We start from the raw sequence: 17,307 nt of genomic DNA, 5'->3' as shown, positions 1-17,307 counted from the left end.
TAACCTTGGAGTCTCAGACTGATTACCAAAAGGGTGCAGTTTTCTTCACTATGTTATTATTATTATTTATTTCATTTGTATACCAATCCTCTTGAACTTGCCATCTCAGGGTGGTGAACATAATATAATAAATACAACCATTAAAATATAAAACCAAGTGTTAAGTTTTAAAACACACTTAAATAGCTGTCCTGGCATTGCTATTATGCAGTGAGGCTGTGAGAAGCCGAGGAGGAGAAGGGGAGAGGAGATGGAGCCCCGATTGACGAATAATGATTCCCAGTCAGCCTCAACCATAAGCCCAGTGGAAGAGCTCAGTCTTGCAAGCCCTGTGGAACTTAGCTAGTTCCGCCAGGACCCTGATCTCATTCCACCAGGCAGGGACCAGGGCCGACAGGGCCTTGGCCCTAGTTAAGGCCAACTGGACTTCTTTAGGGCCAGGGATCCTCAGCTGGTTGGCATTACTAGAAGCAAGGCCACTCTGGGGGATGTATCCAGAGAGACGGTCCCTCAGCTATGCAGGGCCCAGACCGTATAAAACCTTAAAGTATAAAACCCAAACCTTGAACAGGAGCCAGAACTTGACTGGAAGCCTGTTCTTGTTGCCTGAGGTAAGGAATAAATAAATTTTAAAGCACAGACACATTTTCTCTTCTCTTTATTGGCTATGACAAGTTTAACAGTGGCTGCTACAAGAGGCACAAGTGCCAGGAACACATGCCTACACTAAAGCCTGCTTGAAGAATAGCACAAATTGGAGTCCTGGTTAAGCATGGAACAAAGCGATCAGGCTCCTTTCAGGGATACTCATCTCTCCCCCCCTTCCAGTTCGACAAGCTCTGTGGGGGAGCAGAGCCAGATCCAGAGACAAAGCAGGGTTTGCTCTCTCAACCATATTTGTGACAGCTGTATGCACAGAAATAAGCAATTAAAATCTTTTTATAAATAGATCATAAATAATGTTTTTTGGCTTCTGTGGCAGCTCAGGAGCTACTGCATGCAATCAGAGAAAGGGGAAGGGGGTGGGAAACTGGCGGTCCAGCTGTGGTGGTGGAGCAAAGGACAGGAAAAGAGTTGGCAGCAGCAGGTCAAGCAGCAATGCAGGGAAATGGTTGTCTCCCTTCCTGTGCTTTGGAAAGGCCAGAAGCATGTCCTGTCCGCCATCTCAGACTGCACACTCTGGAAAGGCAGGAAGAAATCTATGGCAAGGCATCCGCAAGGATTTAGTTCCCTGAGGGCTTATCCGCAAGACTTTTCAATTGTAAACCATCAGACTTTCTCTCAAGGAACAAAATTGATTATCTGGAAAGGCCAAAAAAAACAACCTTGCACAAACCAGGCAATATGCTGGATCCAGAGTAAGAGCCAGATCCTGTGACCTCCTTCCATGAAGCCTTCGTCCAACAGAGAAAAACTTTGCTCTGTCAGAAGCAGCAGCTGGAAGAAGGCTCTCTCCCTCCAAGAACAAGTTAACAGAAGAGAGTCATAGGATTCTCAGAATATTTCCACCAATTCTCCTTTCCCACTACAGACCCCCTTGTGTCACTCCTCAGGGTTCACCATCTCTCAAGCCAGCATTTTTGGGGGATCAGTGGACTGGACTGGGAAGAGGGAGACAGGAAAGATCCCTGTTCCTGATGGAGCATTCAGTGTGGATCCAGCACTATGAAGAAAATGCCATGCTGCCCACATGCTCTCTGGAAAGAAGGAAGGAACCTCTTTCAAGGGAGTGCAGCTCCCGTTTTGTTCCAGACCTGAATTATGATTTTTTTTAAACATCAAAAACTATGGCAGCATTGACCTGGCTGGGTTGGAAGGACAAATCGCTCCTGAGGGTTCTTTGGGCTCCTGTCCCTGGACATTTTTCTCTTTGTATGTATCACAGAGGCTTGTCCTCCTCAGAGTCATAATTAGCCTGTTCACTTACTTAGCTATAGTATTAGTCAGGGTGGTGGTGGTGGCTTTCATTACTGATTAACTCTGTGTAGCCAAAGAAATTCAGTATTTTCCCCTCTTTTATTAGTGTGATTGTGCAATTGCAATAATCAAAAAATAATATGCAATTGTTTAGGCTGCATACAGAAAACCAGTAACTAACCCTCCCTCCTGAAGCAGGAACGGGGCAATCAAAGAAATCTATTAGAGGGAGAAACCAAAAAACAGAGGTTGCTTTAAAAGAAACAGGTAAAAACCATTGATTAAAGGGATAGTTGCAGAGATGGGACTTCCTTTTGAGGAGGTGTATGGCTGGATTAATATGAGGAATAATAATAGTGCTAAAGTTTCTGCAGATCTGCTGTGTTAATTTTATTTCTAGTTGATTATAGCAAAGCAATGACAGCAGCTAGATGATCCTACTTTTTAAGCAACCCTGGCCTCATATAGCATTGTGATTTTTGGATCCTCAAAGCAAATCTCCTCTCACCACACCCTCCCATAAGTTTCCTTCCATTCCTCTTGTACAATACGTTCAGTCAAAACACAAATATTGCAAGTGAATCCATATACAGTTCGATGAATTCGCTGCATATCTGATTTGAAATCAGAATTCCCTTGCTACAGGTGCACACAGCCCTAAAACTTGGTGCAGTAGGGCGAGGAGGAAGAGGTTTTCACCCAACTCACAAGCTCCAGGACGGGTGCAAGAAGGCACCAGGCAACATTCATCTTTAAAAAATCCCCCAAAAGCTGAACATGGCACAAATACAGATACTGTAGACAGCAGCAGCAGAGTAGGCAGTGAGACAAGAAGTCAAACAAACCAATTCCCTTTACAGGACTCAGAAACAGAAAGAGATCTGGAAGCTAGGGTTAGGGTGAGCACAGGCACCACCTCACTGAGGCCTCAGCTACATGCTACATTAAGAGTCATGGAGCCTACAAACGGCAGGGGGAAAGGAGACAGAAAAGACACTGCAAATAAAAAATCCTTGGCCACTGTGCTCTCTCCTTTTGAAACCCTTGGTTCAAAACTGAGCCAGTGTCAATTTCAAACCATATTAACAGGAGGGCTAGCTCAAAATCCCCATCTCTTGCCCAAGCTGAGCAATGTTCCCTTTCTAGATAAAAGCTGCTACTTGGTCCCCTTTGGGGACACCAGCGGCCCTGCTCAGGCATGGCACCCCTTGTTTCAAAGGAAGTCAGTTCATTATTTGCCCCCTATTCGTATGGGGAAATATTTGGTCCCTCCATGTTGGTTCTTAAACTTCTTGAGCTAGCACACACAGACCCCCGGCCCACTGGATAGCCTCTCCAGTGGCTGCTGCAAGAGTCAACTCACAGGACGCCTGTAAGGACTTTTTGTCTTCTGTGGCAGGATGAAAGAAAAGTCTCTCTTCTTTGGTCAAGAAAAAAGGCAGAATGTGGTTTGCTGTGTTGGAAGAAGCACATAGGGTGAATGCAGGATGCAAATCTGCCCTCCTCCTTCAGAAATCGCCTTCTCAACCCCTACCGGCTTCACGCTGAAAAGAAGATTCTAAAAATGGAACACCAGGATTGCTTAAAAGCAAAACACTGAAAAGCCTGTCTGGCAGGGGGTGAGCTTGGAATCCTGCAGTGAAGGATGGTGGAGATATTCATGCCAGCTCTTCAACTCCCTGGATGGTGAAGTTACAGAAAGGAGGCACTGGGGCATCTAGGGGCTGCTCTTCTCATCTTTTAAGTCGTACCTGCAAGGCAGAGAAGGGAAACAAGCATCACTATTCTCTGACTTCTTGTCACAAGGCAGCCTAAAAGCAACAGTTCCCAGTTGGCAAAGTGGGGCCTTCCTAGGCTGTGAGGGAAGTTGCCAGGGGAATCGCAGTTTCCTCCCTGAACCCGATCCCTGCAATTAGGAGAAGGGACAGAAGGCTGCCTATCCTCAGCCTCTCCATTTAATGCAATGAGGAAAGCGTGTTACATTCACACGCTGCAAAGTCCTCAAGTACCGCCCCCTCCCCACCCCCATGGGCCAAGCAAAGGAGTGCTCTGGATTTCCATCCGCAGAATTCAGTTCCCAAGCGTGGTACAAGTACTTGTGGTTTTAATTTTGATATTTTAGTGACTGATACTTTATCATAACGCTGGCATTTATTTTAATGCTATACATTTTGCTTATTTAAAACATTTATTAGCTGCTTTCCTACTTTGCGAAACTCAAGGGGGCTTACAACTAATAATTATTGTTTTATTTACATTGTAAGTAAATAGAAGACCACCATTACAATCACAATTAGGACTGCCGATAAAAACCTCAATTAGTCAAATGCAGACCGAAATAAAACTGTCGTTGCTGAGGGTGCATTGAAAAGAATTAAATCCGTTGTATACACAAATAATTATGTACATAGGTGTCAATATATATTCGGGAAATGGTTTTATTAAAGGGCAGTTTTCAGGATGGAGCCTGCAGGAAGGGGACGAGGATGAAAAGGAATAAACGTCTAGGGAGCAGTACCAAAACGAGGTTAATACTGTCAGAAGCAACTCATTACAGCATCTGGCAGATAAAGGAGAAAAATATTTGGAAAAGTCCAGCCCTCCAGATAGAGTGCAAAGCTTTGGTCTCTTTTCAGCTTCTATAATGGGACAATCCCCATCTTTGAATCAAATCCCATCACTAGGAAAATAGCAGCCCAGATAAGACCCCCCCTCCCCCCCCAAAAAAAAAGAAGAAGGAAGAAGAAGGAGGAGGAAGAGGAGGAGGAGGAGGAGGAGGAGGAAGAAATGCTTCTCTGTTGGTCTCCTGACCACTAATGCTGAAAAGTGAATCTGGCTTCTGCCATTACTCCTTTCTTGCAAATTTTGCACTTCTTGCCATACTCACCACTGGGCAGCACCTTGAGTCAGGTCCATCTGTGAAAGGTCAAGGTGCACCTGGGGAAAAACCCACAGAGGAAGTATTTGGGTTCCATTCTATCAAAGAGCCCAGTCTTCCGTCAAAGTGGAACCCGCAGCAACCCCCATGCTCCATACCTTTCCGATTGGCTCTGGTCGTGACATGAAAGAGGCACCATTTTTAATGTAGGCCTCCAGCTTCCTTCGGTGAGCTTCTTCCAAGGGTATATCCCACTCAAATCTGTTGGGGGGGGAATAAGTAATATAAATCAGCCTACAAAACTTTAATTAACTGGTGTCATCAGACTGGTGAAATCATGTGTATTTTCTCCTGCACGCTTATGGCTGTAATGGGGAACCTAAATTGTGCTGGTGACCATAACTATGGAAAAGGAGGATTGACTCTGAAGAAGAAGAAGAAGAGTTGGTTCTTATATTCTTAATAAGGTTGTTGGAACCAGATGACATCTGGATCAAAGCAATGCAACCATTGCATGCTATGAGGAACTTGTTGCATGGAAACCAATACCATGGGGAGCCATTTTGTGAGCATCAGTCCTTAGTGAGTGTGCTTGATTCAGTGCTAATTAGAGACTTAGAGATTCAGCCCAGCAGCTAACATACCAGGCTACAAATCAGAAAGTCAGTTCAAATCAGGTTTCTGATAGGCACTTGCCAGCAGTGCAATCCAAAGCAGACTCATACCCTTCTAAGCCCATCGACCTCCATAGACTTAGAAAGGGGCACTGTAGGTGGCCTAATACAAGCTGACCCTCAGTTTCAGCTCCATGCTGACAGTAACCTGATGATAACACTGCCTTATCCTGCAGGTTTGTTGTGATGATTGCTAAGATCATGTTGAAGCAACGATGGAAATGTCAGCTCTCTCATACTAATTGCCTCAGTGGTTCCTGCAGATCATAGAATGTACACATTCCTGGGTAGAATCCATTCTAAAATAGTGATCGATTGAGAAGTGAAACATTCCCGTCCCCTCCCTGGACAGGCTCTGGTAACGACTAAATTTCTTCAGTGCCTGATGGCTTAACAAAATGGCAACCAATAGCAAGAAACCCCTTCTTTAGAAAAGAGAAGCTGGATCTGATTGGTCACTGGTAAAGTGGTGATTCCATTTCCCTGTAGATCCTTCCCCAATTTTTTAGTGAGACTCCCTCTGCACAAAACATACACAATCTGATCCTCCCTTACTTTTCGTTGAACTCCGGATTAAGAGTCTTCTTCCGCAAAGTGGTCTTTCTCTTGGTAACACGAGATTTGTCAGGCAGAAGGATGAGGGAGACATATAGGTCAGGGAAATCCTTGGCATTTGACTTTAGGTTCCTGGAATGAGGGTAGATGGGCAGCAAAATTCAGTGACAGCACAACAGCAAGAAAGAATAATACTACAGAAGGAGATGTTGAAGGAAGTTGAAATGACAGACATTAAGAGTAGCAATATAAAGGGATTTGACTCTTAATAAAATAATCATGCCACATAAAAAGTATAGGGTACCTCTAATTGGCCCTCACTGGGGGAGTATTCTCTTAATGGGGTGAGAGCTCTCTCTCACTGAGGGCCAATCAGAGGTTCTTCCCCGCCCTTAGCCTCTTCCCCCTCCTCTTCCCAGCACTTCCCAAGAGGATGAGGAGCTGACAGGAGGTAAATGGCAGAGCTCTGGATAACCATTCACACCCCTGCACCACAGCACCATGCTCCCTGTCCTGCTCACTGGGAGTCCAATGAATGCCCTCTGGCCACACACTCCCCATGTTCCCCATCTTCCTAGCCATGGGTGGACAGAGTGGCATGCTGAGGGGGCATGCTCTGCACCTGCCCCATCATTCACAAAGTCCTCCTGCCCTCTGGGGGGGGGAGCAGTGAAAGGCTGAGTGCGCATACCACTCTCACCAACCTCCTAGCCTGTGGCAGAAGCTGGGAAAGGGTGAGTGGGTGCACTCCACACCCACTGTGCCACACTAACTGGACTCAAGCTGGGGCGGGGGCTCCCAGCGTGTTTTTAAAATGGGCTTTGCTACTAGTATATCATGAAGACATCGCATCAGTTTGCTTTATTTTTGGGTGTGCTACAATAATTACAGATATGTATATACCGCCCTGAGTGCAGTAGATAAATATAATAAATAATAAATATTTTACTAGAAATGCCAGGACCAGGGTCCAAATCCCCACTGGGCCAGCTACTGTTTCTCAGGCTTTACAAGGTTGTTCTGAGGATAAATGCGGGAAAGAAACAATGTACACTTTCCCCTAACAGTGTCATTTAAAGCAAAATCACACACTTGTAAGGCTGGTACCATGAATTCCTTGGAACAGTGGTCCACAACCTTTTTGAGGCTGGGGACTAGCAGGGCAACTGCCCGCCTGTGCATGCCGCGCATGCGCGGCCGGGCTGTGCATGCGCGATGCGCGGGCGCGGCCCTGATTCCCTCTTCCCGCCCTCCCGCAGTAAGTAGCTTCCCGGGCCGCAAGCTTGCGGCCTGGGAAGTTTTTTACTGCGGGGGGGGGGGCGGGGAGAGGGAGCTGCGGCCCGGCACCAGGCCGCAGCCCGCGGGTTGGGGACCACTGCCTTGGAAGATATAAAGAAAATCTACCATGTTCTTTTCTCAAAAGTTAAAATCTGTTTCTCTCCCGTCCTCTCTATTTTTTTTTAATTGCAATATTCAGCGTAATGTTCTAGTAAACTCAGACATTTGTGCAATGTTTTGTACCTCTTTGGTTGGTCCTAATGAAAGGTTACATGGCTTTTGTGTGGACCTACATGGCTGTTTACAACTTTTTTGTCCCCACAATGTAGCACTGAAATGCAGGGGCATTGATGAAGCCTTTTTTAAAAGGCAGCTACGCACCACCAATTCATGAGCTCTTTTTTTCCTTCCCTCTTTCTCCTTTGGCATCTGTGGGCACACCCTCTCCACTGCAGCCTTCCTTTATGAGGATGCCCTTGCAGTAAGCCTATCGCCAACACCATTGCAAGTGGAAAGGGACACTTTTGATTCAGAGCCACTGGGGGGGGGGGAATCCCAAATAAGATTTCAACTACCTGCACTTACAGCATTTTGGCCACCTCAGATAAACTGGGATTTGAGACCACAAAGAGGCTAAAGCTAAGAAAACAAACTTGCTCTAATTTGCTGGAGGGAGGCATCCACCAGGGTGCCTGAAAAGAACACCTTCCTTTTCCAGCATGGAGAATCCAAGCCGCTCCGTCAACACACCCTGCTGCAAACAGCTTTCAAGGACTCAACGCTTATTTCAGTCCTGCAGATGTTACCTGCAGGCATGCACGATGGCAACAAGCTTGCGCGCATCCATGTGGTACCAAACAGTGAGACGGAGTTGGCCCAGGGGTGAGTCCGACAGCTCCAAGTTGCTGCTGTGTAGAAAAACAGAGGTGCAGATGAGCATCATCGGAATTACGGGGAGGAAAGGGGGAGCATGTTTAGATTCTTCTTGCCAGCACAACCAGGTAGAGGGACAGAAACATGAAGATATTTGGTGGATGCAGGGAAACGTGAGGCAGAAAGGAAAGATACTGTTTTTAAGATCTATCTAGCTCAGTACCATCCAGGAGAAAAAGGCAGAACTGTTCATTTGCTTTTGTTGCACCCACAAATGCCATGAAGTGCTGAACGGTAGCATCTAGAAGAGTAAGAGAATGACATCTGAGGTGGGGAGTTGAGTTGATCAACATGTCACAGGCACTGTGCAAGAAAGACACACTCAGGAAGCCACATGACCATGAAAATACGATGGCTGCAAGAAGAACCACATCTTCTCAGGTATGAAATATTGGACTTTGCACACTCAGAAAGTGTGATATCCCTGCAACAGAAGCACTGCCTTTAAAGGAAGATGTCCTGACCCTGTGCAGCAAGGGAATAAGAAGTGTGTATTTAATGTTCCAAGAAAGGCTGGATGGAGTTCAGAATGTAATATCCATTCCATTCCACAGTGAACCCTTTCCTTACCTGTGGGCATGTGGCATGCGCTGGCGTAACTCCTGTGTGGAACCAGAGTCTCCGTCCTCCCTGATACACAGCTCGGTCTCAGACCCCTTCTGGGAGCTTTCTCCATTTTCATCACCGGCCACATTATTAAGGACCTCCACACCAGAGTGTTGGGAGACAAGAAGCTGTGAGAGAGGACGGAGCAAATTTGTCAAAGAGCCTTCCACCGTAATCCAGAACGGCTGCTCCCCCTCCAAAATCCCACTTACGCCAAGCTGCACTCGCATCAGGATCTGGCTGCCAGGACCGGAGCTACTGAGTGGGAACCAGCGGTCAAGGACAAGCCCCTCTGCTGCTAGCAGCTGCGAAAGTGGAAGGGACAGCATGCCCACGACGTGCCCATCATCTTTCACCTAGGGGGACAATAAGGATAAATTGTTACAAACAAATGGATACCGGGAACATTTCACCTGCTGCTTTAATCAGCCTCATCTATGAAGATGTCTCTTCAGTCTAGTATTATTATGTCTGTCCTTTTTGTCATGTCTCCATGAGTTATTAAGACATTATTGTTTTCTTCAATGATTGTATCAACATGGTTATTCTTCACTCAGTCTGAAGGTATCAAAAGGATACAGAAATAAGCTTGTACCCAGGATCTCATTACATTGTCCTGTATATCCTGTTGTATGTGTTCATACTTATTTGTTTTATTTTTCCATTTGTATTCCACCCTTCTCCAAAGGCTCAGGGCAGATATAATTGGTGGATCCATGTTACTCTATTGCAAGCCTATCGGATAAAATTACATTTCAGTTTGGGTTGATGCTTCATTAGGTCCTTCCATTCCAGGAAACTTTTGCTTGAAAATATCTGCTTTTTACATGTTCATGATGGTCCTGGCTCTGCCCTAGACTTCTGGTTTTCCTGCATCTTGCCAAAATAGTCCTTGTCAGAAATCTTTGGGCTGAAGTATGGGCTCCCCCTAAAACAGATTCCAGCATTCTGAGCCCAAACAGCAGAAGTCTTGGAAAGTGCGTTGGCTCAAAAACAGCTAAGAGTCAGAAGTGAGAGACTGACCTGCAGCTCCAAAGACTCTGCGTGGGGCCTCTTGATAAGGAAGGAGAAAGCTTCATCCCACATTGGATCTGCTGTCTGAGAGGCAACCTGAGAGTACAGAGAGAAGCCAAAGAAGACACAGAAGGAAGAGGTTTGGCCCTTGACTTCTATATTGCATGGACTTTTAATCAGTTGAGTGCTCATTCATTGCCTGTTGTTAAAACCATTAAAAAAAAAGGTGGATATGTGAAGCTTCCTTATATGGTTGTACCACTGGTATGTCTAGAGCAGAATCATCCACTCAGACCGACAGCTGCTCAGGCCAAAAAAGATCTTTCCTTCTACCCGCTGTCTCATAGCCTTTGATATCTTGGGCAACTGGCATTTAGGGACAGTGCAAGAGCAGCTGCTAGGTTCATTTCCTAGCATCCTCAAGTTTAAAAAAAAACAGGTAGCAGGTACAGAGTACAAAAGAAACACCTCTGCATACCTGGGGATGCTGCTGCCACTCAGAGCAGACAAGACTGATCTCAATAGCCCAAAGCCTGGCTCAGTACCTGGCAGCTTCATGTATTCATGTGAGAGCCCTGCCTGGCCAAGGGGGATCTGGTCTTGCATGACGGATGGCTAGAGTATGGTGGGTAGAGCATGTTGGAGGGTGTTTGAGCCCCAGCAGCCTTCTGCCAGCCATACTGGCCCACACAGTATGGAATCATAGAATAAGAGAGTTGGAAGGGTCTCTTGGGTCATCTAGGCCAGGGGTAGTCAACCTGTGGTCCTCCAGATGTTCATGGACTACAATTCCCATGAGCCCCTGCCAGCGTTTTATGGCAGGGGCTCATGGGATTTGTAGTCCATGAACATCTGGAGTTCCACAGGTTGACTACCCCTGATCTAGGCCAACCCCCCCCCGCACACAACGCTATTGCTCGCCCACTGTAGCCTGCCACCCCATTGAACCTTCACAGAATTGGCCTCTTTGAAATAAAAATCCAGTCCAAAAACCAAATCTAATACCTTTTGATTATGGCCATCCAAAATGACCCAGAATGTTGTGCAAACTTTCAAGTTCCTCAAGAATCCTTCATCAGGCCGATGTTACAAGAATTAAAAGGGGGGGGAGGAGGAGCTCAAGCCAGCTCTGGGGGGAGACAGTTATCAGGAGGATGAAATAGCATTGTAGTGGGGTGGGAAGCCCTCTCCTTCCAAACTGAGTCCCTTAAAAGGGAGGCTTCTTGAGTGGGAGTGAGGGAGTCATCTGTTTCATAAAGTGCAAATGTAAAATGCAGGTTCAGCGTATAAACACAGGAGCAAAGGTGCTGGGGACTGTGAGATAGTGCTTTGTTGGATTTTTTGTGATTTTATTTTCCAGCCACAGAGCTACAAGAAAGGTCTTGCCCCTTAAGGTAAGGGTAAATGTGCACACAGACTTAACCTGGCTGTGCTGCAATCCTCCTTATTTTGTTGCTTCTCTCTTTCAGCTTTTCCTTCCTTGCTATCTACCTTATGACTATCCCCTGATACAAAGCAAGGGTTTACCTCCCCCCCACACACACACACACATGGTCCTCCCCCGCAATACATTCTTTATATTGTTACCTTAGTCTTATAGGAGGTGCCACGGACAGAGATATTGACATACGGGCTTGGGGGTTTTGAGCCCTTCCTCAGCTGGAGAGGTAAGAAAGAACAGTTGCAAATTTAGTGGTAGAGGCACCAACAAAGATGCTGTTATAAAGACAGCCATACATTACATCGATAACTGACATAGGTTCATTCTTGGGAAGCCTCACAGCTTCTCTGCCATGAGTTCAACATTACACAAAATTCTATGGGAGAAATTACGTCAGGGACATCTGCATAAAGAATACAATTAGGTGATCACCATTATGGGCTGTACATTATATAGTTATTGAGATGCTTTTTCCTCCATTGACCAAGGCAGGGCGACATGTATTCTTTGTGGCAGATCTTTAAAACAAGGTACACTTAATTTGCAAGAATCTCACTTTTTACATTTTGCTTCCATGATCAAATTCAGATATGCAGATACCCTTTGCATAATTCAATTTAAAGTAGCATTCGGGTTCAAGCTTCAGTAGATATCATCACAAATATAGCACAGCAAAAAAGCACAAACTAATAAAAATGGGCAGAGAAAAGTGTGCACTGACCCTTCTGGAAACCCCTGGCTAGAAAACTCTCTGACCTCTCAAACAGCTCTTCCAGTAACTGTCATGTAACTTTTGCTTTTATACCAATTTTACCAGTGGAGAAATTGAGCAACTTGCCCACGAGGATTCAGCAGTCCATAGATGAGCTGGAATGTAAACTCAGATATTTCTGGTACAAGAGGAAGTTTCACTATGAAGTAGAACTATCCCTGAACTAAAATTAATGAGGAACAAGCTCTGCTGCAGTCTGTTTAAGGGGCATTTCCCAGTTTATCTGTGAATGAACTCTTCCACTCTAATATCTAGAATGACAAAATATAGCAAAGGGGTCTGCCTCTCCACCTACCGGCAACTCAGCTGCCCTGTCAAGGAAGACAGACAGTAAGGCAGATGACAGTTCCTCACTCTTTGGTGTCTGGATCAAACTGTTCACCATCAGGACCTGCAAAAAAAAAGACAGCACAGATGTCCCCATGCTTTGCCCCCCATCAGAAAGAACGGGTGGATTCAGGAGGCCCCATTACTCATTGCAGGACATAACTACTTGTATGGCAATTCAAAATGAGGCAGCCTTTTCACCCATAAATCCAATGGCACTCATTCAGAAGATCCCATGTAATGGCCACACAACTGGTTTGTTTAAGAGCAGAACATGTTACATACAGAATTGTGATCTTATTAATTGTTTAACAGAATGTGCTAAATTTTGGAAAACTAACGGGAATATCAGAAAGATGTCTACATCTGCTTTATAGAATATAAGAAAGCTTTTGATTGTGTGGACCTCTCCTTGCCCCATTTTTCCACTGAAAACATGCCACTGTTTCTATTCTCTCTGGGGACACGTGATGAGATCTCATGGCATTCTGATCTATTTTTCACACAAGCACCTTGAGGGCTAATCTCCCTTCTCAGGCCAGAGCAGCCCAACCAAGCCCATCTCACACAGCACCTTTCCTGACAGCTCCCATTACCTGTTCCAGCTCAGCAGCATTTGGTATGGGAGGCAGGCACTCCAGTTTCACGTGGAGCCGTCCTGATTTCACATCTTCTAAGGGGAGCCACTGAAACAAGAAAAACAGGGTAAGAAGAACAGCACTGAGTTCCAGATATGTGTCTACACAATCTTCTCAATAATGTTGGCAGCTAAGTCTTACCTCATCAACAAACTTGCAGGTTAGTGCTCGTCTCAGAGGAATCTTACACCTGTTGGGTGTGGGGGGAGAAAGGTTATTCACTTAAGGGACAAGGTTATTCACTTAAGCATGTGCCTTTTTTTCTGCCATAGCCTCTTGCAAAAAAAATTAACCTGCTTCTCTGCTTGTGTGTGTGGATGGGGGGACTGCACAATGCTTAGTCTGCACCTACCATCATCCTAAGGTGAATTAAGATTTGACTAGATTCAAATGGGTAGCCATGTTGGTCTGAAGTAGCACAACAGAATCAGAGTCCAGTAGCACCTTTAAGACCAACAAAGATTTATTCAAGGTGTGTGCTTTCGAGTGCAAGTACTCTTTGTCAGATCCTTACATGACAGGGATTTGCCTGACACCAACAAAAATACCAACAACCTAGCTGACTTTGAAACCATACATATGTGTCCCATGGCACCGGGAGAAGTAAATAATGGTAACTTAAGCATAAGACCACTTGTATTTTGCTGTTTCACAGAATAATTAAGCCCCACCATCTCTAAATTGTAGCTAGGTAGATTGGTACTGCGGTTATTGTTAGATTTAACAGCAGTGTTTGACACTGTTGATCATGGGTAATTAGCCCACCATCTAGTTAACGTAGGGATTCAGGGTACCACCTCCCAATGTTGCAATCCTTTTTCCAGGATCAGGGACAGAGAGTTATGCTAGAGGAGAGAACCTCCCAGTGACATGCCCTAATATGTGGAGTTCCACATGAAACAACTCTCTCTCCAATATTATTTAATATCTACATGCACCACTTTGCCCAATTAGTCCAGAGGTTTGGGTGTTATGAATATGTTGATGACATTCAATTTGATTCAAAATGTCTAAGGCCCAATGGAAAGCACATATACAACCAGTGCTCTCCCAGCTGCATTGGCTCCAGATTGGAGATTGGATCAGATTCTAGGTTCTGGTCATCACCTATAAAGCCCTAAACACTCTAGGACCAACATATCTATGGGAACGCCTTTCCCATTATGTCTCCCTGAAAGCATTACAGTATAGTGACCAAAACCTGCTTAGGGTCCCCATCCCTAAAGAAATAAAGTTGACCCTAACCAGGGGCAAGGCTTTTTCAGTACTGGCCCAGGCCTGATGAAACACACTACCTAGAAAGATCAGAGGTCTGCAGGATCTTAAATTGTTCCACAGAGCTGTTCCATCAGGTCTATGGTTGAGGCCTAAAGTAAGATGACATCAAAACATACCTGGCTTCCCCACCCAATTCTCTCCAATCAAACTGCATTTTGAAGACCACACTCATGACCCCTCTCTCCAGTCCTTGGAATAGGAGATAGACCAAGCAGACTGATGGTTTTATTATTTTAGATAAACTGTATTTTAAATTAAAAGAATTAAAATTGTACACATTGATCACATTATAGTATTTTGTTATATTAGATATGGCATTGTATTTTAACTTGTGTGAGCTGCCCTGATCTTGAGGGAAGGATGGCATATGATGGTGGCTCATAATGGCTAGGAAAGCGGCAAAAGGAGTTGGGATGCTCTCTTTTAAAGCTTCTCCTCATGGTCTTTTCAGGTTACCCAGACACCTTCTCTGTCAAAGGAAGACAGGTTTATACTCTGTGGCTTTGGTCCATTTTCTCCTTACTTTAAACTTACCTTCCCAGGAAATCATCTTTATCAACATCTTTGTCATACAGGTCAAACTCCACCTCTTGGCCTGGAACATCATTCACTATGACCTGGAGGATGTGGGAAAGAGTATCACAAATTAAGCATGCATTCAGAGCAAGCAAAATGTGATACAGTGTTGCAAAGATATAAGGGGAAAAGGATATCTCCTTAACAGAAACAGCTGGAACAGGGATTCCCAACTAGTTGTTCATGAAGCCACTGTAGTAGGAGTAGTGGCAAGGAGAAGGAGGAAAAAGAGGGCAAAGGGTGTGGGTGGTTATGTCACTTTGGGGGGCAGGGCAGGGAGGTGTGACAAGCTGACATCAATTCCAGGGGTCCTCAAAGCCTGAAAATGTATTTCAGGGGCTCCTCCATGATCAAAAGTTTGAAAACGGCTGGGCAAGAGACTTTTTAAATGAATGCTTGAGAATTTAAAGGGTACACATTTTGGTATAACATTATATATCAATATAATACATTCAAGTGGGTAGCTAAGTTGATCTGAAGCAGCAGAACACATTTAGAGTCCGGGACACCTTTAAGACCAACAAAGTTTTATTCATGGTATGAGCTTTCATATGCACATAATAACATTCTAGTATTGGATTAAAAAAACAAAAACAAAACCTCAGTGATTAGGCAGCTGCTGCTGAAGTACTGAGGCAGAGAAACTGTGGGGAAGTCTGCCAAGAGAAGCCCCATTGCTGCTATGCTCTATCATTTAGCCTGACCAGCAATCATGCAAGCCCATCCCCATGTGGAAAGATGGGGCTACCCTTGAAGATTTCCCAAAATCTTAAATTGGTACAGAATGCAGAGTCTCGGATGAACCTCTTGGAACACATAACTACAGTGCTGCATCAGTTGCTCTGGTTACTTATCTACTCTGGATTCAATTCAGTGTTTTGGCTATTACAGTATTTGCTGGCGTATAAGACTACTTTTCCCCCCTGAAAAACATGCCTCCAAGTGGGGGGGTCGTCCTATACGCCGGGTGCACTTCAGTTGGGATAGACATAGCTGCCCATAGTGGCCCATAGTACTGTATTTTGAGTGGAAATGTTGGGGGGTCGTCTTATACTCCCAGTCGTCTTATACGCCGGCAAATACAATACCTTTGAAGCCCTTCATGGCCCAGCACCTTTACACTTATACAACTGCAGCTCTCTTTATACTCCTGTGTGCCAACTTCATGCAGACAGCCTCCTCCTTAGGGTGCTCTTCCTTAGGACTATCAACAGCCTGGCAACAGTCAGTACCTACAGTATATGCATGCCTTTGAAATGGCTTACTAGAGTGAGTGCACATTCTGTTTTATCTGGATACTGAATTTACAGAGATGGCTAAACTTACATCTTTGATTAGTAAAAAGATAACAACAGCTTTTATGATGAACTGGAAACCCCTTATTGATTTCTTGCAGGTAAGGGAAATATGGTTTGGTGATTTGTGGTTTTAAGGACTAAAGTAAATAATTTTAATATAATAATTTTTGTTGTAAATTGATAAATTTGAAGTATTTGGTAATGCCTGGAAACTCAAAGTACATTGTGATTGTTTTACTTTGTCTATTCTTTGCTATTCATTCTTTTTTTCTTGTTTAATATGCTTTTTAGAACTTTCATTTTTTTGTATTCAAAAACTTAAATATTTTTTAAAAAATAAACAAATTCCTGAACAGAGCAAATGCATACTTTGCCATTTTAGAAGCATTCTGACACATGCCTTACTAGCTGGACTAATACTCTGCCAGGTAGCTGACTGGCACCAACTGTGCTGCAAGAAAGGCATCTTGGGCTTGAGTGCAGTGTGAGGTGCAGCATCATTCCTCTTTGAAGCACAGTCATTTGCACAAAGTCTTGTTTAAACTATTCCCTGCCAAACCTAGCTGTTTTCCATCAGCCAAGGCTGAGAGTGCCCAGTACAGCCCACCCTGACAAGAGAAGGGGGCGTTCTCACCTCATAGATCTCGCTCCAGCGGGGATTGAGCTCCTCTTTGATGACACGGCTACGGAACTTCTGGCCGCCCAAGCGCACTTTGACATAAGGATCTGACTTGCCCTTGATCATGCCACCCATGAAATTATCCTTGGCAATGAGGTTCTCAGCCTCCAGGAGATGAATACGAATCACATTCTGAGGGCAAGATTACATAAGGGGAAGTCAGGTAGGCCTGACAGAATTGCAGTGATCATTATATACTTCAGTGGATTTTTCTCCCCAGGGTCCCCAAGCCAGCCTAAATTTTTAAGAAAGCAAAATTTTCATCTACTAAGGGTAGTAGTGTTATTGATTATATTTTAATTTCATATTCCTAAGAAACATGGAAACTTTTAATATAGGACACTGCATTGAAAGTCATATTTTCCCACTGATAATGATCTTTAGTGTGATTGTTCTGCTAAGTTGTACCCAGTAATAACAGCTTCAAATTAAAGTTATTCTAT

General features: G+C 44.6%; 1 protein-coding gene across 1 annotated transcript in view; it reads right to left on the bottom strand.

The window, feature by feature from the left end:
* Positions 1-641: 641 nt before the first annotated feature.
* The window catches only part of ESYT1 (extended synaptotagmin 1), a 55,555-nt gene continuing 38,889 nt past the window's right edge, over positions 642-17,307 (bottom strand). Inside the window, exons 18-31 of the mRNA XM_077328517.1 lie at positions 16,820-16,996; positions 14,846-14,928; positions 13,175-13,223; positions 12,992-13,081; positions 12,364-12,459; positions 11,443-11,514; positions 9,865-9,951; positions 9,054-9,197; positions 8,806-8,969; positions 8,109-8,210; positions 6,025-6,156; positions 4,954-5,056; positions 4,805-4,854; positions 642-3,668 (exon numbers count right to left, since the gene is read on the bottom strand). Of these exons, the coding sequence (XP_077184632.1) occupies positions 3,635-3,668; positions 4,805-4,854; positions 4,954-5,056; positions 6,025-6,156; positions 8,109-8,210; positions 8,806-8,969; positions 9,054-9,197; positions 9,865-9,951; positions 11,443-11,514; positions 12,364-12,459; positions 12,992-13,081; positions 13,175-13,223; positions 14,846-14,928; positions 16,820-16,996 (1,383 nt within the window). The 3' untranslated portion in view covers positions 642-3,634. The remainder of the gene's footprint in view (positions 3,669-4,804; positions 4,855-4,953; positions 5,057-6,024; positions 6,157-8,108; positions 8,211-8,805; positions 8,970-9,053; positions 9,198-9,864; positions 9,952-11,442; positions 11,515-12,363; positions 12,460-12,991; positions 13,082-13,174; positions 13,224-14,845; positions 14,929-16,819; positions 16,997-17,307) is intronic.

Source organism: Paroedura picta, chromosome 3 (genome assembly GCF_049243985.1).
Source record: "Paroedura picta isolate Pp20150507F chromosome 3, Ppicta_v3.0, whole genome shotgun sequence".
NCBI classification, from domain to species: Eukaryota; Metazoa; Chordata; class Lepidosauria; order Squamata; family Gekkonidae; genus Paroedura; species Paroedura picta.
Note: the sequence above shows the minus strand (reverse complement) of the source record. Positions and strands in the feature narration are given on the sequence as shown.